General features: G+C 42.9%; 1 protein-coding gene and 1 long non-coding RNA gene across 2 annotated transcripts; both read right to left on the reverse strand.

Moving 5' to 3' along the window:
- Positions 1 to 5,466: 5,466 nt before the first annotated feature.
- LOC135561827 (uncharacterized) lies at positions 5,467 to 6,677 on the reverse strand. Its single transcript, XR_010459666.1, has 3 exons — positions 6,613 to 6,677; positions 6,322 to 6,420; positions 5,467 to 5,586 (listed from the first exon to the last, which is right to left on the reverse strand). It is a non-coding gene; the product is annotated as an uncharacterized LOC135561827 (long non-coding RNA).
- Positions 6,678 to 8,175: 1,498 nt separating this feature from the next.
- On the reverse strand, positions 8,176 to 9,921 carry LOC135561606 (C-type lectin domain family 4 member M-like). The gene is made up of 6 exons (XM_065003317.1): positions 9,704 to 9,921; positions 9,532 to 9,633; positions 9,140 to 9,427; positions 8,890 to 9,014; positions 8,586 to 8,689; positions 8,176 to 8,221 (listed from the first exon to the last, which is right to left on the reverse strand). Exons 1-6 carry the CDS (start codon positions 9,843 to 9,845, stop codon positions 8,176 to 8,178), a joined length of 807 nt encoding a protein of 268 aa, XP_064859389.1. The 5' UTR covers positions 9,846 to 9,921.
- Between the last annotated feature and the right edge of the window lie 10,756 nt (positions 9,922 to 20,677).

Consider the following 20,677-nt stretch of genomic DNA (forward strand, 5'->3'; position numbering starts at 1 on the left):
ATCGACGTAAGCCAATAGTCACACAGATAGCAGCTAGCTAGCTGAAAGATCCAGGTGTAAATGTCCAGAGTTTTCGGTTGAAATCCGGGGATATGGAGAGAAAAATAGGTCCGGTATGATCTGGTCTGAGTCGCGTTGTACAAAACTGGCAATAGCTTTTCAAGCTAAAGGATAGCTGATGGCCACCACTGTGGTTAGCTGAATGCTAACGTTAGCCAGTAAACTGGCTAGCTTCTGGTTAGCTTCTGGACAGTTTCTGGTTAGCTTCTGGCTAGCTTCTATTGTGAATTTCAGATTTGAGGTAAATACATTTTTATTTTTAATTGGTGAGGCGGGTTGCAGGAGAGTGTTTTGAAGTTGATTTTTTGGAAAAGAAAATATATAAAACATATGCGAAGAAAGATGCAAATATATATACAGTTGAGTAGTCATCCATCTTAACTACTCTTAACTAACTGTATGATTACCTTTCTAACTGTCTCCTAATGGTAATATCTACTGTATGATTACCTTTCTAACTGTCTCCTAATGGTAATATATACTGTATGAGTACCTTTCTAACTGTCTCCTAATGGTAATATCTACTGTATGATTACCTTTCTAACTGTCTCCTAATGGTAATATATACTGTATGAGTACATTTCTAACTGTCTCCTAATGGTAATATCTACTGTATGATTACCTTTCTAACTGACTCCAAATGGTAATATCTACTGTATGATTAACTTTCTAACTGACTCCTAATGGTAATATCTACTGTACCTTTCTAACTGTCTCCTAATGGTAATATCTACTGTATGATTACCTTTCTGACTGTCTCCTAATGGTAATATCTACTGTATGATTACCTTTCTAACTGACTCCTAATGGTAATATCTACTGTATGATTACCTTTCTAACGGACTCCTAATGGTAATATCTACTGTATGATTACCTTTCTAACTGACTCCTAATGGCAATATCTACTGTATGATTACCTTTCTAACTGACTCCTAATGGTAATATCTACTGTATGATTACCTTTCTGACTGTCTCCTAATGGTAATATCTACTGTATGACTACCTTTCTAACTGACTCCTAATGGTAATATCTACTGTATGATTACCTTTCTAACTGACTCCTAATGGTAATATCTACTGTATGACTACCTTTCTAACTGACTCCTAATGGTAATATCTACTGTATGATTACCTTTCTAACTGACTCCTAATGGTAATATCTACTGTATGATTCTAACTGTACTGACTTGTAGTCAGATCAAATCAACATTTATTTGTCACATACACATGGTTAGCAGATGTTAATGTGAGCATAGCGAAATGCTTGTGCTTCTAGTTCCGACAATGCAGTAATAACCAACGAGTAATCTAACCTAACAATTCCAAAACTACTACCTTATACACACAAGTGTAAAGGGATAAAGAATATGTACATAAAGATATATGAATGAGTGATGGTACAGAACGGCATAGGCAAGATGCAGTAGATGGTATCGAGTACAGTATATACATATGAGATGAGTAATATAGGGTATGTAAACAAAGTGGCATAGTTTAAAGTGGCTCGTGATACCTGTATTGCATAAAGATGCAGTAGATGATATAGAGTACAGCATTAACCTATATGAGATGAGTAATGTAGGGTATGTAAACATTATATTAAGTAGCATTGTTTAAAGTGGCTAGTGATATATTTTTCCATAAATTTCCATAAATTTCCATTATTAAAGTGGCTGGAGTTGAGTCAGTGTGTTGGCAGCAGCTACTCAATGTTAGTGGTGGCTGTTTAACAGTCTGATGGCCTTGTTTTTCAGTCTCTCGGTCCCTGCTTTGATGCTCCTGTACTGACCTCGCCTTCTGGACGATAGCGGGGTGAACAGGCAGTGGCTCGGGTGGTTGTTGTCCTTGATGATCTTAATGGTCTTCCTGTGACATCGGGTGGTGTAGGTGTCCTGGAGGGCAGGTAGTTTGCCCTCGGTGATGCGTTGTGCAGACCTCACTACCCTCTGGAGAGCCTTACGGTTGTTGGCGGAGCAGTTGCCGTACCAGGCGGTGATACAGCCCGACAGGATGCTCTCGATTGTGCATCTGTAGAAGTTTGTGAGTGCTTTTGGTGACAAGCCGAATTTCTTCAGCCTCCTGAGGTTGAAGAGGCGCTGCAGCGCCTTCTTCACGACGCTGTCTGTATGGGTGGACCAATTCAGTTTGTCCGTGATGTGTACGCAGAGGAACTTAAAACTTACTACCCTCTCCACTACTGTCCCATTGATGTGGATAGGGGGGTGTTCCCTCTGCTATTTCCTGAAGTCCACAATCATCTCCTTTGTTTTGTTGACGTTGAGTGTGAGGTTATTTTCCTGACACCACACTCCGGAGGCCCTCACCTCCTCCCTGTAGGCCGTCTCGTTTGTTGTTGGTAATCAAGCCTACCACTGTAGTATCGTCCACAAACTTGATGATTGAGTTGGAGGCGTGCATGGCCACGCAGTCGTGGGTGAACAGGGAGTACAGGAGAGGGCTCAGAACGCACCCTTGTGGGGCCCCAGTGTTGAGGATCAGCGGGGTGGAGATGTTGTTACCTACCTTCACCAGCTGGGGGCGGCCCGTCAGGAGTCCAGTACCCAGTTGCACAGGGCGGGGTCGAGACCCAGGGTCTCGAGCTTGATGACGAGTTTGGAGGGTACTATGGTGTTAAATGCTAAGCTGTAGTCGATGAACAGCATTCTCACATAGGTATTCCTCTTGTCCAGATGGGTTAGGGCAGTGTGCAGTGTGGTTGCGATTGCGTCGTCTGTGGACCTATTTGGGCTGTAAGCAAATTGGAGTGGGTCTAGGGTGTCAGGTAGGGTGGAGGTGATATGGTACTTGACTAGTCTCTCAAAGCACTTCATGATGACGGAAGTGGTGGTCGTTTAGCTCAGTTACCTTAGTTTTCTTGGGAACAGGGACAATGGTGGCCCTCTTGAAGCATGTGGGAACAGCAGACTGGTATAGGGATTGATTGAATATGTCCGTAAACACACCAGCCAGCTGGTCTGCGCATGCTCTGAGGACGCGGCCGGGGATGCTGTCTGGGTCTGCAGCCTTGCGAGGGTTAACACGTTTAAATGTTTTACTCAAGTTGGCTGCAGTGAAGGAGAGTCCGCAGATTTTGGTTGTGGGCTGTGTCATTGGCACTGTATTGTCCTCAAAGCAGGCAAAAAAGTTATTTAGTCTGTCTGGGAACAAGACATCCTGGTCCGCGACGGGGCTGGTTTTCTTTTTGTAATCCGTGATTGACTGTAGACCTCTGCTCTCTGCTCTCTGTCTGTGGTCCTATGCTAGAATGTTTTAAACTGGAAGTTATACATTGCAAGGCCTGTTTGTGTCATTGTTCACATTGTGTTTTGTGTTCTGTAGCCAGCCACCAATGGCCCTATAGGGGCCTTCTTTTCTTTCTACACTGTCTGTTCTCTATCTATACTGACATCAGTGTGAAGAGTTATTAAGAAGTGTCTGTATGTGTTGTGTGTTGTGTGTGTGGATGCTTGTGTGCTCGTGTATGTGCCTCTTAGATCTACCCTGTTTTGTGTTCAGGTCACACTATTTTATTGATCCAATCACATCCAATCAGGAAGCTAGTTCTCCTGCTGGGACATTGTTTCCTTGTTAGTTGACTTTCAGAGCCTTGAAAAGAATCACAGTGTTAGAATATGGCAAATCACATGACATGTTCCTAATGAAAACTATTAATACAAGCATTTTACAGAGTAAAGTCCCACTGGGCAGAGACGTCAATTCAATGTCAATTCTACATTGGTTCAGCGTAATTTTATTGAAATGATATTGATACAATCTTGATTCAACCAATGTGTACCCATTAAGGTATGTCTACACAGTCCTTTAATTAAATCTTAACATAACTATTCTTATTTTCTTTCTGCCTTTCTCTTAATTTTCTTCTTCATCTCAGTTTGTGTTTCTTCCATTCCTCACCTCCTATCAACCCTATTGGGAGAGAAGGTCCAAGGTCCCTCCCCTAGGATCTCCAGTGTGTTTTGAGACAGTCTGTAATACCATTATTTCACCTCCTTGGTGAATTCATCTCTCATTTTAACCACTAGGTGGAATCATCACTTAACCATTCAGGACCTTATCCAACTGAAGGGTTAAAGTTGATTTTGTGGGTCTTCTAAAGACCCCCACCATTGATTATGGTGTTACTAATTTGCTTTCGTGCCATTGTACTTTTATTCACTTTATAGCTGAGTATTGAGGTCTCTGTCTGTGTCTAGCTTTCTGCCAAAACCCGCCGCCCAGTGTCTGTGAGGAAAGGTGAGAAAAGGGACTGTGGGTGATAGCGAGACAGAGAGAGACACTGTCTGTTTTTCTCTAAAACAAGGGCAGCTTTGCATACTGCTGAGACAGGTTCTTAGGAACCTTGTGTTAAGAATAACTTTAGCTGCACATGCAGGTTTTGACATCGGAGATCATACCATAAGGTCTGATCTCGGGTATATAAGATGCCGTCTTTCTTTTGTTCGGGGCAGAACTCAGGAGAGACATCAGTTGCATGTCTGATGTTTGATCTTTGACTTCTGTCTACGGCTGTATTCTAATTATATATGCACATTTTAAGTATTCCTTATCTGTTAAGTAAATAACGGAGCCCAGATAAGTGGAACCAACACAACCATTAACACAATAACTATGGGAAATAATAGCGAAAGGGAGAGAGACTGTCTCAGACTCTCTCTCTCAGACTCTCTCTCTCTCTCTCTCTCTCTCTCTCTCTCTGTTCCTCTATGCTGTTTATGATCACCAGGTCTGCTTTCTCCCCCACTTATGATTCTCCCTCGCTCTCTCTTGCTCTCTCTCTCTTCTCTCTCTCTCATCTCTCTGCACTCTCTCTCACCTGTTCCTCTATGCTGTTTATGATCACCAGGTCTGCTCCTCCCTCCACCTCCCTCCCTCCCTCCCTCCCTCCCTCCCTCCCTCCTCTCTCTCCCTCTCGCTCTCTCTTGCTCTCTCTTCCTCTCCCTCCCTCTCTCTCTCTCTCTCTCTCTCTCTCTCCTGTTCCTCTGTGCTGTTTATGATCACCAGGTCTGCTCCTCTCTCTCTCTCTTCTCTCACCCTCTCCCCTCCCTCTCCACCCCCTCTCTCTTATCTCACCTCTCCCCTCCCTCCCTCTCCTCTCTGCCCTCCCTTCTTCTGTAAAAACATCCTCTCACTCTCTCCTCTCTCTTTCTCTCTCTCTCTCTCCTCCCTCAATCTTCTCTCTCTCTCTCTCTCTCTCATCACTATTCTCTCTCTCTCATCCCTCTCTTTCAGTCCCTCTCTCTCTATCTCTCTCTCTCAACTGTTCCTCTATGCTTTTATGATCACCAGTTCTGCTTTCTGATCCCCTCTCTCTCTCTTCTCTCTCAAATCTCACCTCCCTCTCTCTCTCAACTCTCTCTCTCTTCTCTATCACCTCAAATCCCTATCACCTATTCCTCTCTGCTGTTTATGATCACCAGGACTGCTTCTCTCTCTTCCCAGGTTTTCTTAGTATAGAGGAAGTACAACTGTAGTCAAAGTTTCTCCATCCCTTTTGAAAATGCTGCTCTGTTGTAGAGCAAAGGTTTACACATCGAGAAACATAGCCAGTATCTTCATACTCATTGATATATAATATAACCCATTGATATATAATTACTGTTTATTTTACTTATAATTTATCACAGATTATATCTCACCTATCACAAAAAGCTTTGCCTGAATATGGCCTTTCTCTTTAGTCAGGATGTTGTATCTGGTCTGTAACTGGTCTCTCTCCTCGGTCAGGTTGTTGAATCTGGTCTGTAACTGGTCTCTCTTTCAGTCAGGTTGTTGATCTGGTCTGTAACTGGTCTCTCTCTTCCGTCAGGTTGTTGTATCTGGTCTGTAACTGGTCTCTCTCTTTAGTCAGGTTGTTGTATCTGGTCTGTAACTGGTCTCTCTCTTTAGTCAGGTTGTTGTTCTGGTCTGTAACTGGTCTCTCTCTTTGTCAGGTTGTCTGTATCTGGTCTGTTTAGTCTGGTCTCTCTCTTTCAGTCAGGTTGTTGTATCTGGTCTGTAACTGGTCTCTCTCTTCAGTCAGGTTGTTGTATCTGGTCTGTAACTGGTCTCTCTCTTCAGTTGGTTGATTTTATAAAGGTCTCTGGAACAAGTTGTTCCTTTTATCCTCAGAATCTGTGATGTCTCTGTTATCTACAAAGTATAAACACATAGTTACTAGGTAAAACACCAGGTAAATGAGGCCTAATAACCTGCACGTCTTACAACTAGGTGATAATCAATGAACTTGGATACTAAACTCACAGTAGACAGACAGGCCTATGATCCCAGCCAGTAGAACACACAGCAGCCCCAGAAACACTGCAGCAACTAGGAAGGGTCTCTTCCCTGATCTATCAGGCTCTGTGGAAACAAACAAGAGACGTTTACGTTGTTCTTGTGTGTTGTGTGTGTGCTTCTGTGTGTTATCTGATGCTGGTCTCCTGGTCCATTATTAGAGCAGAGTCTGCTGTCTCTTCTCTCTTGGTGCTGGTCTCACTGTCTCTCAGGTGTCTGCACTGACATAGATATCCACAATCCTCTCCTCCATCTCACCTCTGTCAAACTTGACCTTCTTGGTCATATCTGGCACAGCATAGTTGACCTTTGACATTTTAACAATCTGGGACTTTCTTTCTATGTTCTACTATACATTAAGTCTCTGCTTCTAGAATTAATGTGATGGTCTTCCAACTTTTGCCAGAAGGCGTGTGTCAAATACAAGCCCTCTATGTTAAGTCTCTGCTTCTTGTGATATCTCTGTCTCTGAGTCATCTGTGTGTCTCTGTCTGTGCGACTGATGTAGGTGTTAACTCTAGGGAAGTATCAACAAAATGACACCGGTAGTTGTGGCTATGCTAATACAAAAATATAACAAGTTTACACACTGTGTTTGTGGTTGTGAGAGATTGTTCCAGTGGTTATTGTTAAACCATTTTCTGCAGAACAATATAAATCATTCCATGTCTCTACATGGTCATCTTGTCCAGAGTATTTCTCAACACAGTCTTCCTGTCCAGGGAACCTGACTTGCTATTTGTGATGATGGACAGGACACTGTCATACCAGGAAGATATAGATCATAGAGGGGAAGTGGAGAACAAAGACTAGCTGTTAACATATATTAAATATCATATGTAACAGCCCCAAGATAATTCAGGGAGTTTCCAGAACTCCTCCTTCCTTTCACCTTTCTGCTGATTTGGACCCTCTGTTTACTCCCAAATATACATCAACATGTTCAGGAGATCCAGGACTACAAACATGGGTCATTATAATGTCCAGACAATAGATTTTACACCACAAGATTGCACCACATGGATATTGAGGGTGGGTATGCTTAACCAGTGAGGATCAACCTGATTGGTTGAGTGACAGCTGGTTGAACCACTGAAAATATCCACTTCACTTCACTTCCCTCTTTTGGGACCCATATGGGGGAACAACAGTCAAATATGAGCATTTGACATTGTGCTTATATGTAACTTGACAACAAAGAAGACTGACTGTATTATTAAGTAACATCCTTTGATACCCTTTTATATCTCTACTACACTCATTGATTGTTGATACAGTCACCTCCTCCTATACAGTGTATGTAATGGTGGTTTGGTACTGCTGAGAATGTCATCACCAGGCCTATATTGGAGCATGTAAATATCTGCAGAATATATTTGAATTGGAAGTTAAGTGAATGCACAAAGTCAAATGTACTGAATTCATGTTGAACCTGATGATGTGTGAAACATAACTACTGGTACACAGGAAGTTAAAAACCGGAAATAATTAGGACTTTTATTAATATGATACTTCAAACAAATACAACAATAGGTGTGTGTGTTTGTGTACGTGCATGCATGCAAGTGTTTGTGCGTGTGTGTGAAGGAGGGTGTGTGCGTGAGAGAGAGAGCGAGAGAATGAAGGAGGAAGTTGTGTGCGCTGTAGGCTACTGTATGTGTTACAGAATGTTGTCATGGTGATGTTAAAGCACTTTCCCACAAACCCAGTTGAGTTTGCTGTCACATGACAAGTTACCTGTTCCATGACGTTCGAGGACTCTGTTCTTCATGTATGTGAACACAGTCCTCCTCACCATATTCAGGTTTGCCATCACCATTATCAGGCTGATTTGGAGACATTATCAGGCTGATTTGGAGACCAGTACCTACAGGGTTAAAAACAGTCAGATATCATGGTTAATTCCAGTACCTACAGGGTTAAAACAGTCAGATATCATGGTTAATACCAGTACCTACAGGGTTAATAACAGTCAGATATCATGGTTAATACCAGTACCTACAGGGTTAAAACAGTCAGATATCATGGTTAATACCAGTACCTACAGGGTTAACAACAGTCAGATATCATGGTTAATACCAGTACCTACAGGGTTAAAAACAGTCAGATATCATGGTTAATACCAGTACCTACAGGGTTAACAACAGTCAGATATCACTGTGGTCAGTGTTATTATAACAGTAGTATCTTACCTTGGGGTGGTCAGTGTTATTAGAGCAGTAAGGTATTACCTTGGGGTGGTCAGTGGGGTTCTGTCCACCCATCTCCAGGTCCCCTCAGTAACAGAGTCAGTCAGACCAATCCAGACTCCCTTGTTGAGGTTGAAGAGAAACTCCTGTTGTTGAGAAAGATAAATATATTTGATCATATCTACCCACTGCACATCCATACCCCCCCTCTCTCTCTCTCTCTCTCTCTCTCTCTCTCTCTCTCTCTCTCTCTCTCTTTCTCTCTCTCTCTATCTCTCTCTCTCTCTCTCTCTCTCTCTCTCTCTCTCTCTCTCTCTCTCTCTCTCTCTCTCCCTCTCTCTCTCACCTGTTCCTTATCACTGTTTATGATCACCAGGTCTGCTCCTCTCTCCAGGCAGTCCTTTCTGCTCTCCTTCCAGTTTTTAGTCTCAGTAGACAGGAAGTACCAACTGGATTCAACCTTCTGCCAGCCTACAGGACAGGTTTGTTCTTCAAGATGAAAACATGAATTTCCTTCAACTTATCACGATGTATACTTAATGAAAAAATACAGACACGCGATAATAATAATAATTTATTACTGTAGGTTTACTCACTGAGATTGGAAAGCCTCCCGCTAAGAAAAACTCTGTCAGAATGTAGCTGGTCTCTCTCTTTAGTCAGCGTGTTGTAATTGGTCTGTAGCTGGTCTCTCTCTTTAGTCAGGGTGTTGTAACTGGTCTGTAGCTGTTCTCTCTCTTTAGTCAGGGTGTTGTAACTGGTCTGTAGCTGGTCTCTCTCTTTAGTCAGGGTGTTGTAACTGGTCTGTAGCTGGTCTCTCTCTTTAGTCAGGGTGTTGTAACTGGTCTGTAGCTGGTCTATCTGTGTTGAGTTGTGATTATCATCTGTAAAAGGGAAAAGTTCATCAAACATGTAACTAAAACACCAGTAATGAGTAAGTATAATTAAGTAGGATACTTAAGTCTCAGTGACAACATCCTAAACTTACAGTAGACAGACAGGACTATGATCCCAGCCAGTAGGAGAACACACAGCAGCCCCAGACACACTGCAGCAACTCCAGAGGGTCTCTTCCACCACTGAACATGTGCTGAATCACAAATTATTAAAGTAAGTGTGTGCGTGTGCGTGTGCATGTGCGTGTGCGTATGGAATCTTACCTGAAGCAACAACTCCATGTCTTGGACTGGGCTTGAAGGCTCTTACGTTGGCATATAATTTTCCATCAATGTCTGTGTTCTTCATTGCATCAGGCTCGTCTTCTTCAAATCCATCTGGGATTTCATAGACTCCCTCTGACATAATTAAACACTTGTGGTGAAATACAGTAACTTATATGTCTAACCTCAACTCTGTGTCTTGTCCCTGCACTGTCCTGCGTCTGTGTAACTAATGGTAGTGTCACTATTTTTTTGTCAACCACAGTGAAGGGGAAACTGTCAAAACCACACAACATTGGCCACCATGTGACTTGTTCCATCTTTAGTTTCTAATCAGTGAAAAACAAACATTATGTATGTGTGAATTGACAGGGACCCAATATTGGATCTGCTAAAATAAATTGGGATCGTGTTAATTGACATATACACTACATATATCCTGACTGAGTTTAGAGCACCCCCAGCCTTCAAATGGAGAACACATTATGGATCTCACTCTGTAGTGTAGGGAGAAGGTGTACCTAGACACTGATTTTAGGTTAGTTTTGCATTTCCACAACAAATGGTTAAGGTTAGGTTTGGGGGAAGGAAAGCTGATCCTAGATCTGTGTGATCCTGATCCTAGATCTGCCAAGGAGTATGAATGGCAACAATGATCATATCAGGGTCTTTGTCCTATCTATGCTGACTGTGAAGATTTAATCAGAATGAAAAATAGAAGTTCTGACAATATCTCCATAGATTCAGTTTGACAGATTTAATAGAATAGAAAGAAGAATGAAAACACTTCACATGTTTTATGACAAGAAGTTCATATCTCCACCCTGTCTTTCAGTACAACATCACATTACATTACCAGTTACATCTAATGACACAACTCTCTCTGCACTGATTCCACTGTTCCACATGACATCTACCTACATGAACTATTATACAACTCTACAGCTCTACTCTATTCCACAGGAGGAGAGAAAGCGTCACACAGATCATTAGATACAGGGACAGAGTCAAAGGAGGCCCTCTGGTGGACGTAGTACTAACTACAGGTACAGCTGTAGTGTTGGTGACAGAGACCTGGGTGGATGTAGTACTAACTACATGTACAGCTGTAGTGTTGGTGACAGAGACCTGGGTGGATGTAGTACTAACTACAGGTACAGATGTAGTGTTGGTGACAGAGACCTGCGTGGATGTAGTACTAACTAGAGGTACAGCTGTAGTGTTGGTGACAGAGACCTGGGAGGATGTAGTACTAACTACAGGTACAGCTGTAGTGTTGGTGACAGAGACCTGGGTGGATGTAGTACTAACTACAGGTACAGCTGCAGTGTTGGTGACAGAGACCTGGGTGGATAAAGTACTAACTACAGGTACAGCTGTTGTGTTGGTGACAGAGACCTGGGTGGATGTAGTACTAACTTCAGGGACAGCTGTAGTGTTGGTGACAGAGACCTGGGTGGATGTAGTACTAACTATAGGTACAGCTGTAGTGTTGGTGACAGAGACCTGGGTGGATGTAGTACTAACTACAGGTACAGCTGCAGTGTTGGTGACAGAGACCTGGGTGGATGTAGTACTAACTACAGGTACAGTTGTAGTGTTGGTGACAGAGACCTGTGTGGATGAAGTACTAACTACAGGTACAGCTGTTGTGTTGGTGACAGAGACCTGGGTGGATGTAGTACTAACTACAGGTACAGCTGTAGTGTTGGTGACAGAGACCTGGGTGGATGTAGTACTAACTACAGGTACAGCTGCAGTGTTGGTGACAGAGACCTGGGTGGATGTAGTACTAACTACAGGTACAGTTGTAGTGTTGGTGACAGAGACCTGTGTGGATGAAGTACTAACTACAGGTACAGCTGTTGTGTTGGTGACAGATAACTGGGTGGATGTAGTACTAACTACAGGTACAGCTGTAGTGTTGGTGACAGAGACCTGGGTGGATGTAGTACTAACTACAGGTACAGCTGTAGTGTTGGTGACAGAGACCTGGGTGGATGTAGTACTAACTACAGGTACAGCTGTAGTGTTGGTGACAGAGACCTGTGTGGATGAAGTACTAACTACAGGTACAGCTGTTGTGTTGGTGACAGAGACCTGGGTGGATGTAGTACTAACTACAGGTACAGCTGTAGTGTTGGTGACAGAGACCTGGGTGGATGTAGTACTAACTACAGGTACAGCTGCAGTGTTGGTGACAGAGACCTGGGTGGATGTAGTACTAACTACAGGTACAGTTGTAGTGTTGGTGACAGAGACCTGTGTGGATGAAGTACTAACTACAGGTACAGCTGTTGTGTTGGTGACAGATAACTGGGTGGATGTAGTACTAACTACAGGTACAGCTGTAGTGTTGGTGACAGAGACCTGGGTGGATGTAGTACTAACTACAGGTACAGTTGTAGTGTTGGTGACAGAGACCTGTGTGGATGAAGTACTAACTACAGGTACAGCTGTTGTGTTGGTGACAGATAACTGGGTGGATGTAGTACTAACTACAGGTACAGCTGTAGTGTTGGTGACAGAGACCTGGGTGGATGTAGTACTAACTACAGGTACAGCTGTAGTGTTGGTGACAGAGACCTGGGTGGATGTAGTACTAACTACAGGTACAGCTGTAGTGTTGGTGACAGAGACCTGGGTGGATGTAGTACTAACTACAGGTACAGCTGTAGTGTTGGTGACAGAGACCTGGGTGGGTGTAGTACTAACTACAGGTACAGCTGTAGTGTTGGTGACAGAGACCTGGGTGGATGTAGTACTAACTACAGGTACAGCTGCAGTGTTGGTGACAGAGACCTGGGTGGATGTAGTACTAACTACAGGTACAGTTGTAGTGTTGGTGACAGAGACCTGTGTGGATGAAGTACTAACTACAGGTACAGCTGTTGTGTTGGTGACAGATAACTGGGTGGATGTAGTACTAACTACAGGTACAGCTGTAGTGTTGGTGACAGAGACCTGGGTGGATGTAGTACTAACTACAGGTACAGCTGTAGTGTTGGTGACAGAGACCTGGGTGGATGTAGTACTAACTACAGGTACAGCTGCAGTGTTGGTGACAGAGACCTGGGTGGATGTAGTACTAACTACAGGTACAGCTGTAGTGTTGGTGACAGAGACCTGGGTGGATGAAGTACTAACTACAGGTACAGCTGTTGTGTTGGTGACAGAGACCTGGGTGGATGTAGTACTAACCACAGGTACAGCTGTAGTGTTGGTGACAGAGACCTGGGTGGATGTAGTACTAACTACAGGTACAGCTGTCGTGTTGGTGACAGAGACCTGGGTGGATGTAATACTAACTACAGGTACAGCTGTAGTGTTGGTGACAGAGACCTGGGTGGATGTAGTACTAACTACAGGTACAGCTGTAGTGTTGGTGACAGAGACCTGGGTGGATGTAATACTAACTACAGGTACAGCTTCACCACGCTGTCTGTGTGGGTGGACCATTTCAGTTTTGTCCATGATGTGTAAGCCGAGGAACTTTAAACTTTCCACCCACTCCACTACTGTCCCGTCGATGTGGATAGGGGGCTGCTCCCTCTGCCTTTTCCTGAAGTCCACGATCATCTCCTTTGTTTTGTGGACATTGAGTGTGAGGTTATTTTCCTGACTCCACACACCGAGGGCCCTCATCTCCTCCCTGTAGGCCATCTCGTTGTTGTTGGTACTAGATGGCAGGAAGCTTGGCCCCGGTAATGTACTGGGCCTTTCGCACTACACTCTGTAGTGCCTTGCGGTCGGAGGCAGAGCAGTTGCCATTCCATGCAGTGATGCACCCCGTCAGGATGCTCGCGATGGTGCAGCTGTAAAACCTTTGAGGATCTGAGGACCCATGCCAAATCTTTTCAGTCTCCTGAGGGGGAATAGGTTTTGTCATGCCCTCTTCGTGACTGTCTCGTTGTGCTTGGACCAAGTTAGTTTGTTGGTGATTTGGACCCCAAGGAACTTGAAGCTCTCAGCCTGCTCCACTACAGCCCCGTCGATGAGAATGGGGGCGTGCTCGGTCCTTCTAATAAGAACTGGAGTCTGCGTCCAGTGTGTCTGCCCGTTGTTATCAAGGTAATCACATGTATATCCAGGATGCATCTGGTTTACTCAGCCCAACATCACATGCACACTAGCACTCAGTTCACACAGGGAGCAGCGTGAGCAGTGATGTCGTCATTATGTCATCCTAAAACATGGCAGACATTGGATGAATATAAAAAATACAAATGTTATCGGCCTCAAATGTTATCGGCCTCAGTGAAAATTATTTGAATAATTCAATGGATATTTTTTTCACGTAGGTGATGACTAAAGTGACTTATTACACATTTTCAAATCTGACTTCTCTATGTGGCCGTGTATGGAAATGGTCTTTCTGGGCCAAGCGTCCCTTATACTGCAGTACCGAAACAAAACTGTATTAGCAATCGTAACCGTGCTTCTAGACCAGAATCCTGGTAACTTGGAGGAGACACCTGGTAGCCCGTTCTGGGGAGTGGTAAAACCTGTCTCCTGTAGGGAGGGAGGGACGGAGAAGGGGGAACACAGAGAGGGGAAACATAGAGAGAGAGAGAGAGAGAGAGAGAGAGAGAGAGAGAGCTTAGTCAGACATCTGATGTAGCTGATAAGAACTGGTAGCTTACACAACCAATTCCATTCATATCATGTTGAGAGGATATGAGAGAAGGAGGCCATTTTAGAGTTTTGAAACAAGACCTTTACCTTGCTTACAACGGAGAGACGCAGGAATGTGTCGTTCAAGTCTGTGGCTCCAGCAGCCTCAGCCTCGATGGTCAGGGTGATATCCGTTCCTGACGGGGTGCTGGCGGGCGCCATGAGGCTCACCGTACCATTGGCCGGCCATCATGGAGAGAGATGCTGGTAGGGAAAGAGGAAGTGAATCTGAGATTGTTGGTGGCTCCCGACAGTAAAGGTACCTCCGGTTCTGTTGGCCGTTTCCATGGTGAAGGGGATGGAAATGTTGGAAATCTATGTCTGCATCTTAATCAGAGGGGAACTTTAAATATGTCTGTGTGTGTGTGCGTGTCTCCGTGTGTGTGTAAGTGCTTGTGTGTTTGTCCTCTCAGTACTTTTCTGATCTCTGTCAGTGACGAACTGCAGGCGAAACTGTTCTAAGTATTTAATCACATTCAATCACTTTCAATCAGGAAGCTGGTCGACCTGCTAGGACAGTTCTGCAGAATCTCTCCTTTCCACAATGTGTTAATGTTAGTTTGTAGGCCAAACCGCTCAGACCCCACAGACGTTTTTGTAAGAAGAGCGATTTTGGGGATGTCTCATGTTCTGACAAACACCGCTATAGTACGGCCACCTTCCACCACAGATGAGGAAGGGTGATATCGGAGGATGTGGTGGATTGAGACGTGGCCCATGCAAAAAATAGACATCTGCTGCTTAAACTGACAGATTTTGATGAAGATATTTTTATTGTGTTCAGGGCGTCAGTAGGGGTTTTCTAACATTCTGTAGAAAGAACGATTAATATATTTGAAATGGAAATGATGAAATGCACCACATGCCGTGTGCACAAAGTAAAATGTACTAATGTAATGTTGATTTGTCAAACAACTACTGGTATACAAGAAGCTACAATCTGTGGAAATAACTACTGATATAAAGAGGAAATAATATTGGTAATACACTAGTTTTTTTCTCAGTCAGGTTGTTGTAACTGGTCTGTAGCTGGTCTCTCTCTTCAGTCAGGTTGTTGTAACTGGTCTCTCTCTTCAGTCAGGTTGTTGTAACTGGTCTGTATCTTGTCTCTCTCTTCAGTCAGGTTGTTGTAACTGGTCTGTATCTTGTATCTCTCTTCAGTCAGGTTGTTGTAACTGGTCTGTAGCTGGTCTCTCTCTTCAGTCAGGTTGTTGTAACTGGTCTGTAGCTGGCCTTTCTGCCGATGTGTCGTGGTGCTGGTCTCACTGTTAGATATCCACAATCCTTTCCTCCATCTCAACTCTGTCAAACATTATTGGTCATATCTGTCTTGGTATAGATGGACTCACACATTTTAAACTATGTTTTCTGACTATGGATACAGCCTCTTAAAGCAGGGCTTTCCAAACCCTCCTTGGTGAACTTAATGTGTTTTGCCCTAGCACTGCACAGCTGATTCAAATAACCAACTCATCATCTAGCTTTGATGATTTGAATCAACTGTGTAGTGCTGGGGTAAAAAACTAAACATTCACCCAGAGGAGACCCTCAGTACAGAGTGTCTGAGTCTGAAGATGACTGCTTTTAAACCTGATGACTGCATTTTAACCTTTTAAACCTGTTGTAGGTGGGGATTTGTGGAACAGAAACATGTCCTGGCTGGTTATACAGTAACATGTCCTGGCTAGTTATACAGTAACATGTCCTGGCTGGTTATACAGTAACATGTCATAGCTGGTTATACAGTAACATGTCATAGCTGGTTATACAGTAACATGTCATAGCTGGTTATACAGTAACATGTCCTGGCTGGTTATACAGTAACATGTCCTGGCTAGTTATACAGTAACATGTCCTGGCTGGTTATACAGTAACATGTCATACAGTAACATGTCATAGCTGGTTATACAGTAACATGTCATAGCTGGTTATACAGTAACATGTCCTGGCTAGTTATACAGTAACATGTCCTGGCTGGTTATACAGTAACATGTCCTGGTTGGTTATACAGTAACATGTCCTGGCTGGTTATACAGTAACATGTCCTGTCTGGTTATACAGTAACATGTCCTGGCTGGTTATACAGTAACATCTCCTGGCTGATTATACAGAAACATGTCCTGGCTAGTTATACAGTAACATGTCCTGGCTGGTTATACAGTAACATGTCCTGGCTGGTTATACAGTAACATTTTTTTATTTTTTTATTTTAACTTTATTTAACTAGGCAAGTCAGTTAAGAACAAATTCTTATTTTCAATAATGGCCTAGGTGGGTTAACTGCCTGTTCAGGGGCAGAACGACAGATTTGTACCTTGTCAGCTCGGGGGTTTGAACTTGAAACCTTCCGGTTACTAGTCCAACGCTCTAACCACTAGTCTACCCTGCCGCCCCAATGTCCTGGCTGGTTATACAGTAACATGTCCTGGCTGGTTATACAGTAACATGAGATGTCCTGGCTGGTTATACAGTAACATGAGATGTCCTGGCTGGTTATACAGTAACATGTCCTGGCTGGTTATACAGTAACATGTCCTGGCTGGTTATACAGTAATGTGTCCTGTCTGGTTATACAGTAACATGTCCTGGCTGGTTATACAGTAACCTGTCCTGGCTGGTTATACTGTTGGGACACTTTCTTCTTCTTTTCACCTTGTTATGTGATTCCTGTGTAACTTCCTGGTCTACTGGGGGAAGTTCCACCCACTTACTGTGAAGCAACACAAACATAGACACAGACACATGCAGAAACACACACGATAACATAGCCACTATAAACACACGTACACGTGGATTTTGTGTGGTATATATGTGGTAGTAGAGTAGGGGCCTGAGGGCACACACTTAATGTGTTGTGAAATCTGCTGTGAATGTATTGTAATGTTTTTAAAATTGTTTAACTGCCTTAATTTTGCTGGAATCCGGGAAGTGTATCTGCTGTCTTGGCAGGAACGAATTAATGGCGATCCATAATAAACTCCAGGAGGAGTAGCCGATACCTTGGCAGTAACTAATGGGGATCCATAATGAAACCCAAGAATAGTAGCTGCTGCCTTGGCAGGAACTAATTAATGGGGATCCATAATATACTCCAGGAGGAGTAGCCGATACCTTGGCAGGAACTAATGGGGATCCATAATAAACTCCAGGAGGAGTAGCCGATACCTTGGCAGTAACTAATGGGGATCCATAATGAAACCCAGGAAGAGTAGCTGCTGCCTTGACAGGAACTAATTAATGGGGATCCATAATAAACCCCAGGAGGAGTAGCTGCTGCCTTGGCAGGAACTAATGGGGATCCATAATAAATACAAATACATAGACCAGACACACCCTCTTATATGATATCTTACTACTCTATATCACTGATTAACATATTGGATGTATACATCTTAATAATGTCTCTGGATGCTTTAAAAAATTATGAATAATCAGACCTGGGTTTAAAAACTATTTGAAATCTGTCCACTACTTTTAGCGTTTGGGACTATTCTATTGGTTCCATTAAGCCAGACAAGCTCAAACAAGCACAGCTAAAGTATTTGTATTTTACAGCAGATTTCCTCTTTAATACCAATGAATACACTTAAAGCATTCATCTATTTGCATAATTGAAGGTAAAATCATTTTTTTTAAAGTGCTTCCACTGTGACTTGATATCAGTTAGCATTTTTCAGTGTTTTCAGTCATGTGTGTGTGTGTGTGTGTGTGTGCGAATGTGCGTGTGCGTGTGTGTATGTGTGCGTGTGCGTGTGCGAGTGTGCTCAAATACAGTAACTTCTACTTCTAACCTCAACTCTAATATACGTCTGTACCTGTGTCTTCTCCCTGCACTGATTATTCTTTTGGGTCCCAACCCCTAATGTGTCTCTACCTGAATTAATGCTGTCATTGAATGGGCGTTATAGACCTCTGGATCTCTGAACTGGTTTTGACCTTTTGCTTGTCCATGACTATTATCTTGCTACCCCCTTTGGATTGTTAATAAATATCTTGGGCTCGAACCATCTGCCTCCTGTGTCTGCATCTGGTTGTCCTTGTGCCCCTATTGAAGAAGGTGATTGAATTAACAACAATATTGTAGGAATTGCTATTTCTCTGTCCTACACACACACCCCAAAAATACACAGAATTCTCACAGATCAGATTTGCCCTAACAAAAAATGTTGCTTAGATATAAATTTAGAATCTTCCAGTCCTCTAAATGTAATTATTGGCGGAGTGTCATGCGGAGAGTCATGGGGTGGCAGGTATCCTAGAGGTTAGAGCGTTGGACTAGTAACCGAAAGGTTGCAAGACCAAATCGCTGAGCTGACAAGGTAAAAATTTGTTGATCTGCCCCTGAACAAGGCAGTTAACCCACGGTTCCTAGGCTGTCATTGAAAATAAGAATTTGTTCTTAACTGACTTGCCAAGTTCAATATAATAAAAATGATGCATTGAAGAGGAATGAGATTGAGTCACAATCCATGCCAGGCACACCTGTGAGGAACTCCATCTCCTGTACTTGATGAAAATACCTGTCTATTTGTGGAAGAATCACCCTGTTTAACTCTTTAGTCATATCACAGTTTACCTACTTGTTTATGCTTTTTCCTACACCTAGCGACCTGTAAATTATATGAGAAAAAAGATTCAATTTGATTTGGAATGGCAAGCCAGACAAAATTAAAAGGGCCTATTGTTTAACCCCATGTTCAAAAATTGCACTTTTCCCTTTATTCAAATTAAATCTGCACAAAAATATCAATATTTTTTAAACATGAACATGAAAATGAGATTGTGAACTCACCTTTGAGAATGAGAATGATAAATTACAGCAATTAATACATTCATTCAATAATTTGGAATACAAAAGAAGCCATCCACACATGATGAAATATTAGCAGGAGAAGAGACTCTTCATAGCCCGGCTAATGTAGGCGTGAAAATTCCCCCAACTTGCACGACTTTACAATTGATCCCTAGTTTTGGTCTCAAGTAAGCATGGTGTGTGAAGAGCGTTTAAATAAAATAAGCATTGTTTGTGAAAAAAACCACCAGGAATATATAGACCGAGACCTATGAGTCAGGGTTAGTACTTTGTATAAATAATTGGTTATCCTGACCTGGATGACATGACAAAATCCTAAAGTCTACTAGTATTTTTGAAATGTCTCCAGTAGATTGTCTGTTCTCCCTGAAAGCCCCAATCTGCTCACTTAAATGAATAGAGATCCTGGTCATGGTGGTACAGTATGTTCTTACAGCATAATCAAAGTGAGGACATTCAGCGATCTGCTGTATACTTATGGCCTATAGTAACCTGGAAGTCACACCTTTCCAGTACTCTTCTACCTGCCCCAAACTCCACCCATTCTATGGTGCTATATGTTCCAGGGTCAGGACTGTAACCACCAGAGGACTTGAGAAAATGAGCCAGAGCTGGGAGGATCACCAAAACTAAAGTTTTTTGGGTTTCAATGCATTTACTTTTTTTTCATATATAGTCTGTCCATGTGTAGGCATACTGTGTAATACAATCGATACTTGTGTACTAAAAACATGAATGTGTTTTTGCAGAGCAAACAACCATGCAGACAACCATCCGTGGAGATCGGTGGACAAAGGGCTGGACAACGGGCCACATCGAAAAAACACATGGTTCCCATGAAAGTGGTTGGTTTTGCTACATTCTTCAAATGTGTTTCTGTTCGCAGCATTTGTGTTTTGGAGTCACTTTTAATTCTTAATTGATCTACCATTTCTATCACAGGACACCACAATCGATGGGGACGCAGAGCAGTACCATTCTGCTCATCTGATGAAGGTGCACGTGAATCAGTATCACCCATTATTTGTAGAGACAGATACTTATATTTTTTATTTAACTAGGCAAGTCATTTAAGAACAAATTCTTATTTACAATGATGTCCTAGGAACAGTGGGTTAACTGCCTTGTTCAGGGGCAGAACAACAGATTTTTACCTTGTCAGCTCAAGGATTTGATTCAACAACCTTCCGGTTACTGGCACAACGCTCTAACCACTAGACTACATGCCGCCCCAACTAGGATGGAACCCGAGGCAAATGTGGCTGACCAGTGAACCTCCAGGTGTTCATCATTAATACTGTGACCAAGACTGATGCATCCTGAAAAAACATTCAAGACAGAGTTCATGAGTACTTGAGGTCACTGAGAAAGTCTTGACATGGCCTGCTCTCCCTTATGTAAGGAATGAAGCATCTTTGCCATGTTTACTATGTACTGTGGGCTATGTTTACTATGTACTGTGGGCTATGTTTACTATGTACTGTGGG

Source organism: Oncorhynchus nerka, linkage group LG18, assembly GCF_034236695.1.
Source record: "Oncorhynchus nerka isolate Pitt River linkage group LG18, Oner_Uvic_2.0, whole genome shotgun sequence".
Classification (NCBI taxonomy): domain Eukaryota; kingdom Metazoa; phylum Chordata; class Actinopteri; order Salmoniformes; family Salmonidae; genus Oncorhynchus; species Oncorhynchus nerka.

Bases quoted from the DNA above. Each gene is read 5' to 3' on its own strand.
- LOC135561606 (XM_065003317.1), bottom strand. From the start codon at position 9,845: ATGTCAGAGGGAGTCTATGAAATCCCAGATGGATTTGAAGAAGACGAG. The intron at 9,634-9,703 runs GTAAGATTCCAT...TTTGTGATTCAG, and splicing joins ACATGGAGTTGTTGCTTCAG to CACATGTTCAGTGGTGGAAG. The intron at 9,428-9,531 runs GTAAGTTTAGGA...TCCCTTTTACAG, and splicing joins CATAGTCCTGTCTGTCTACT to ATGATAATCACAACTCAACA.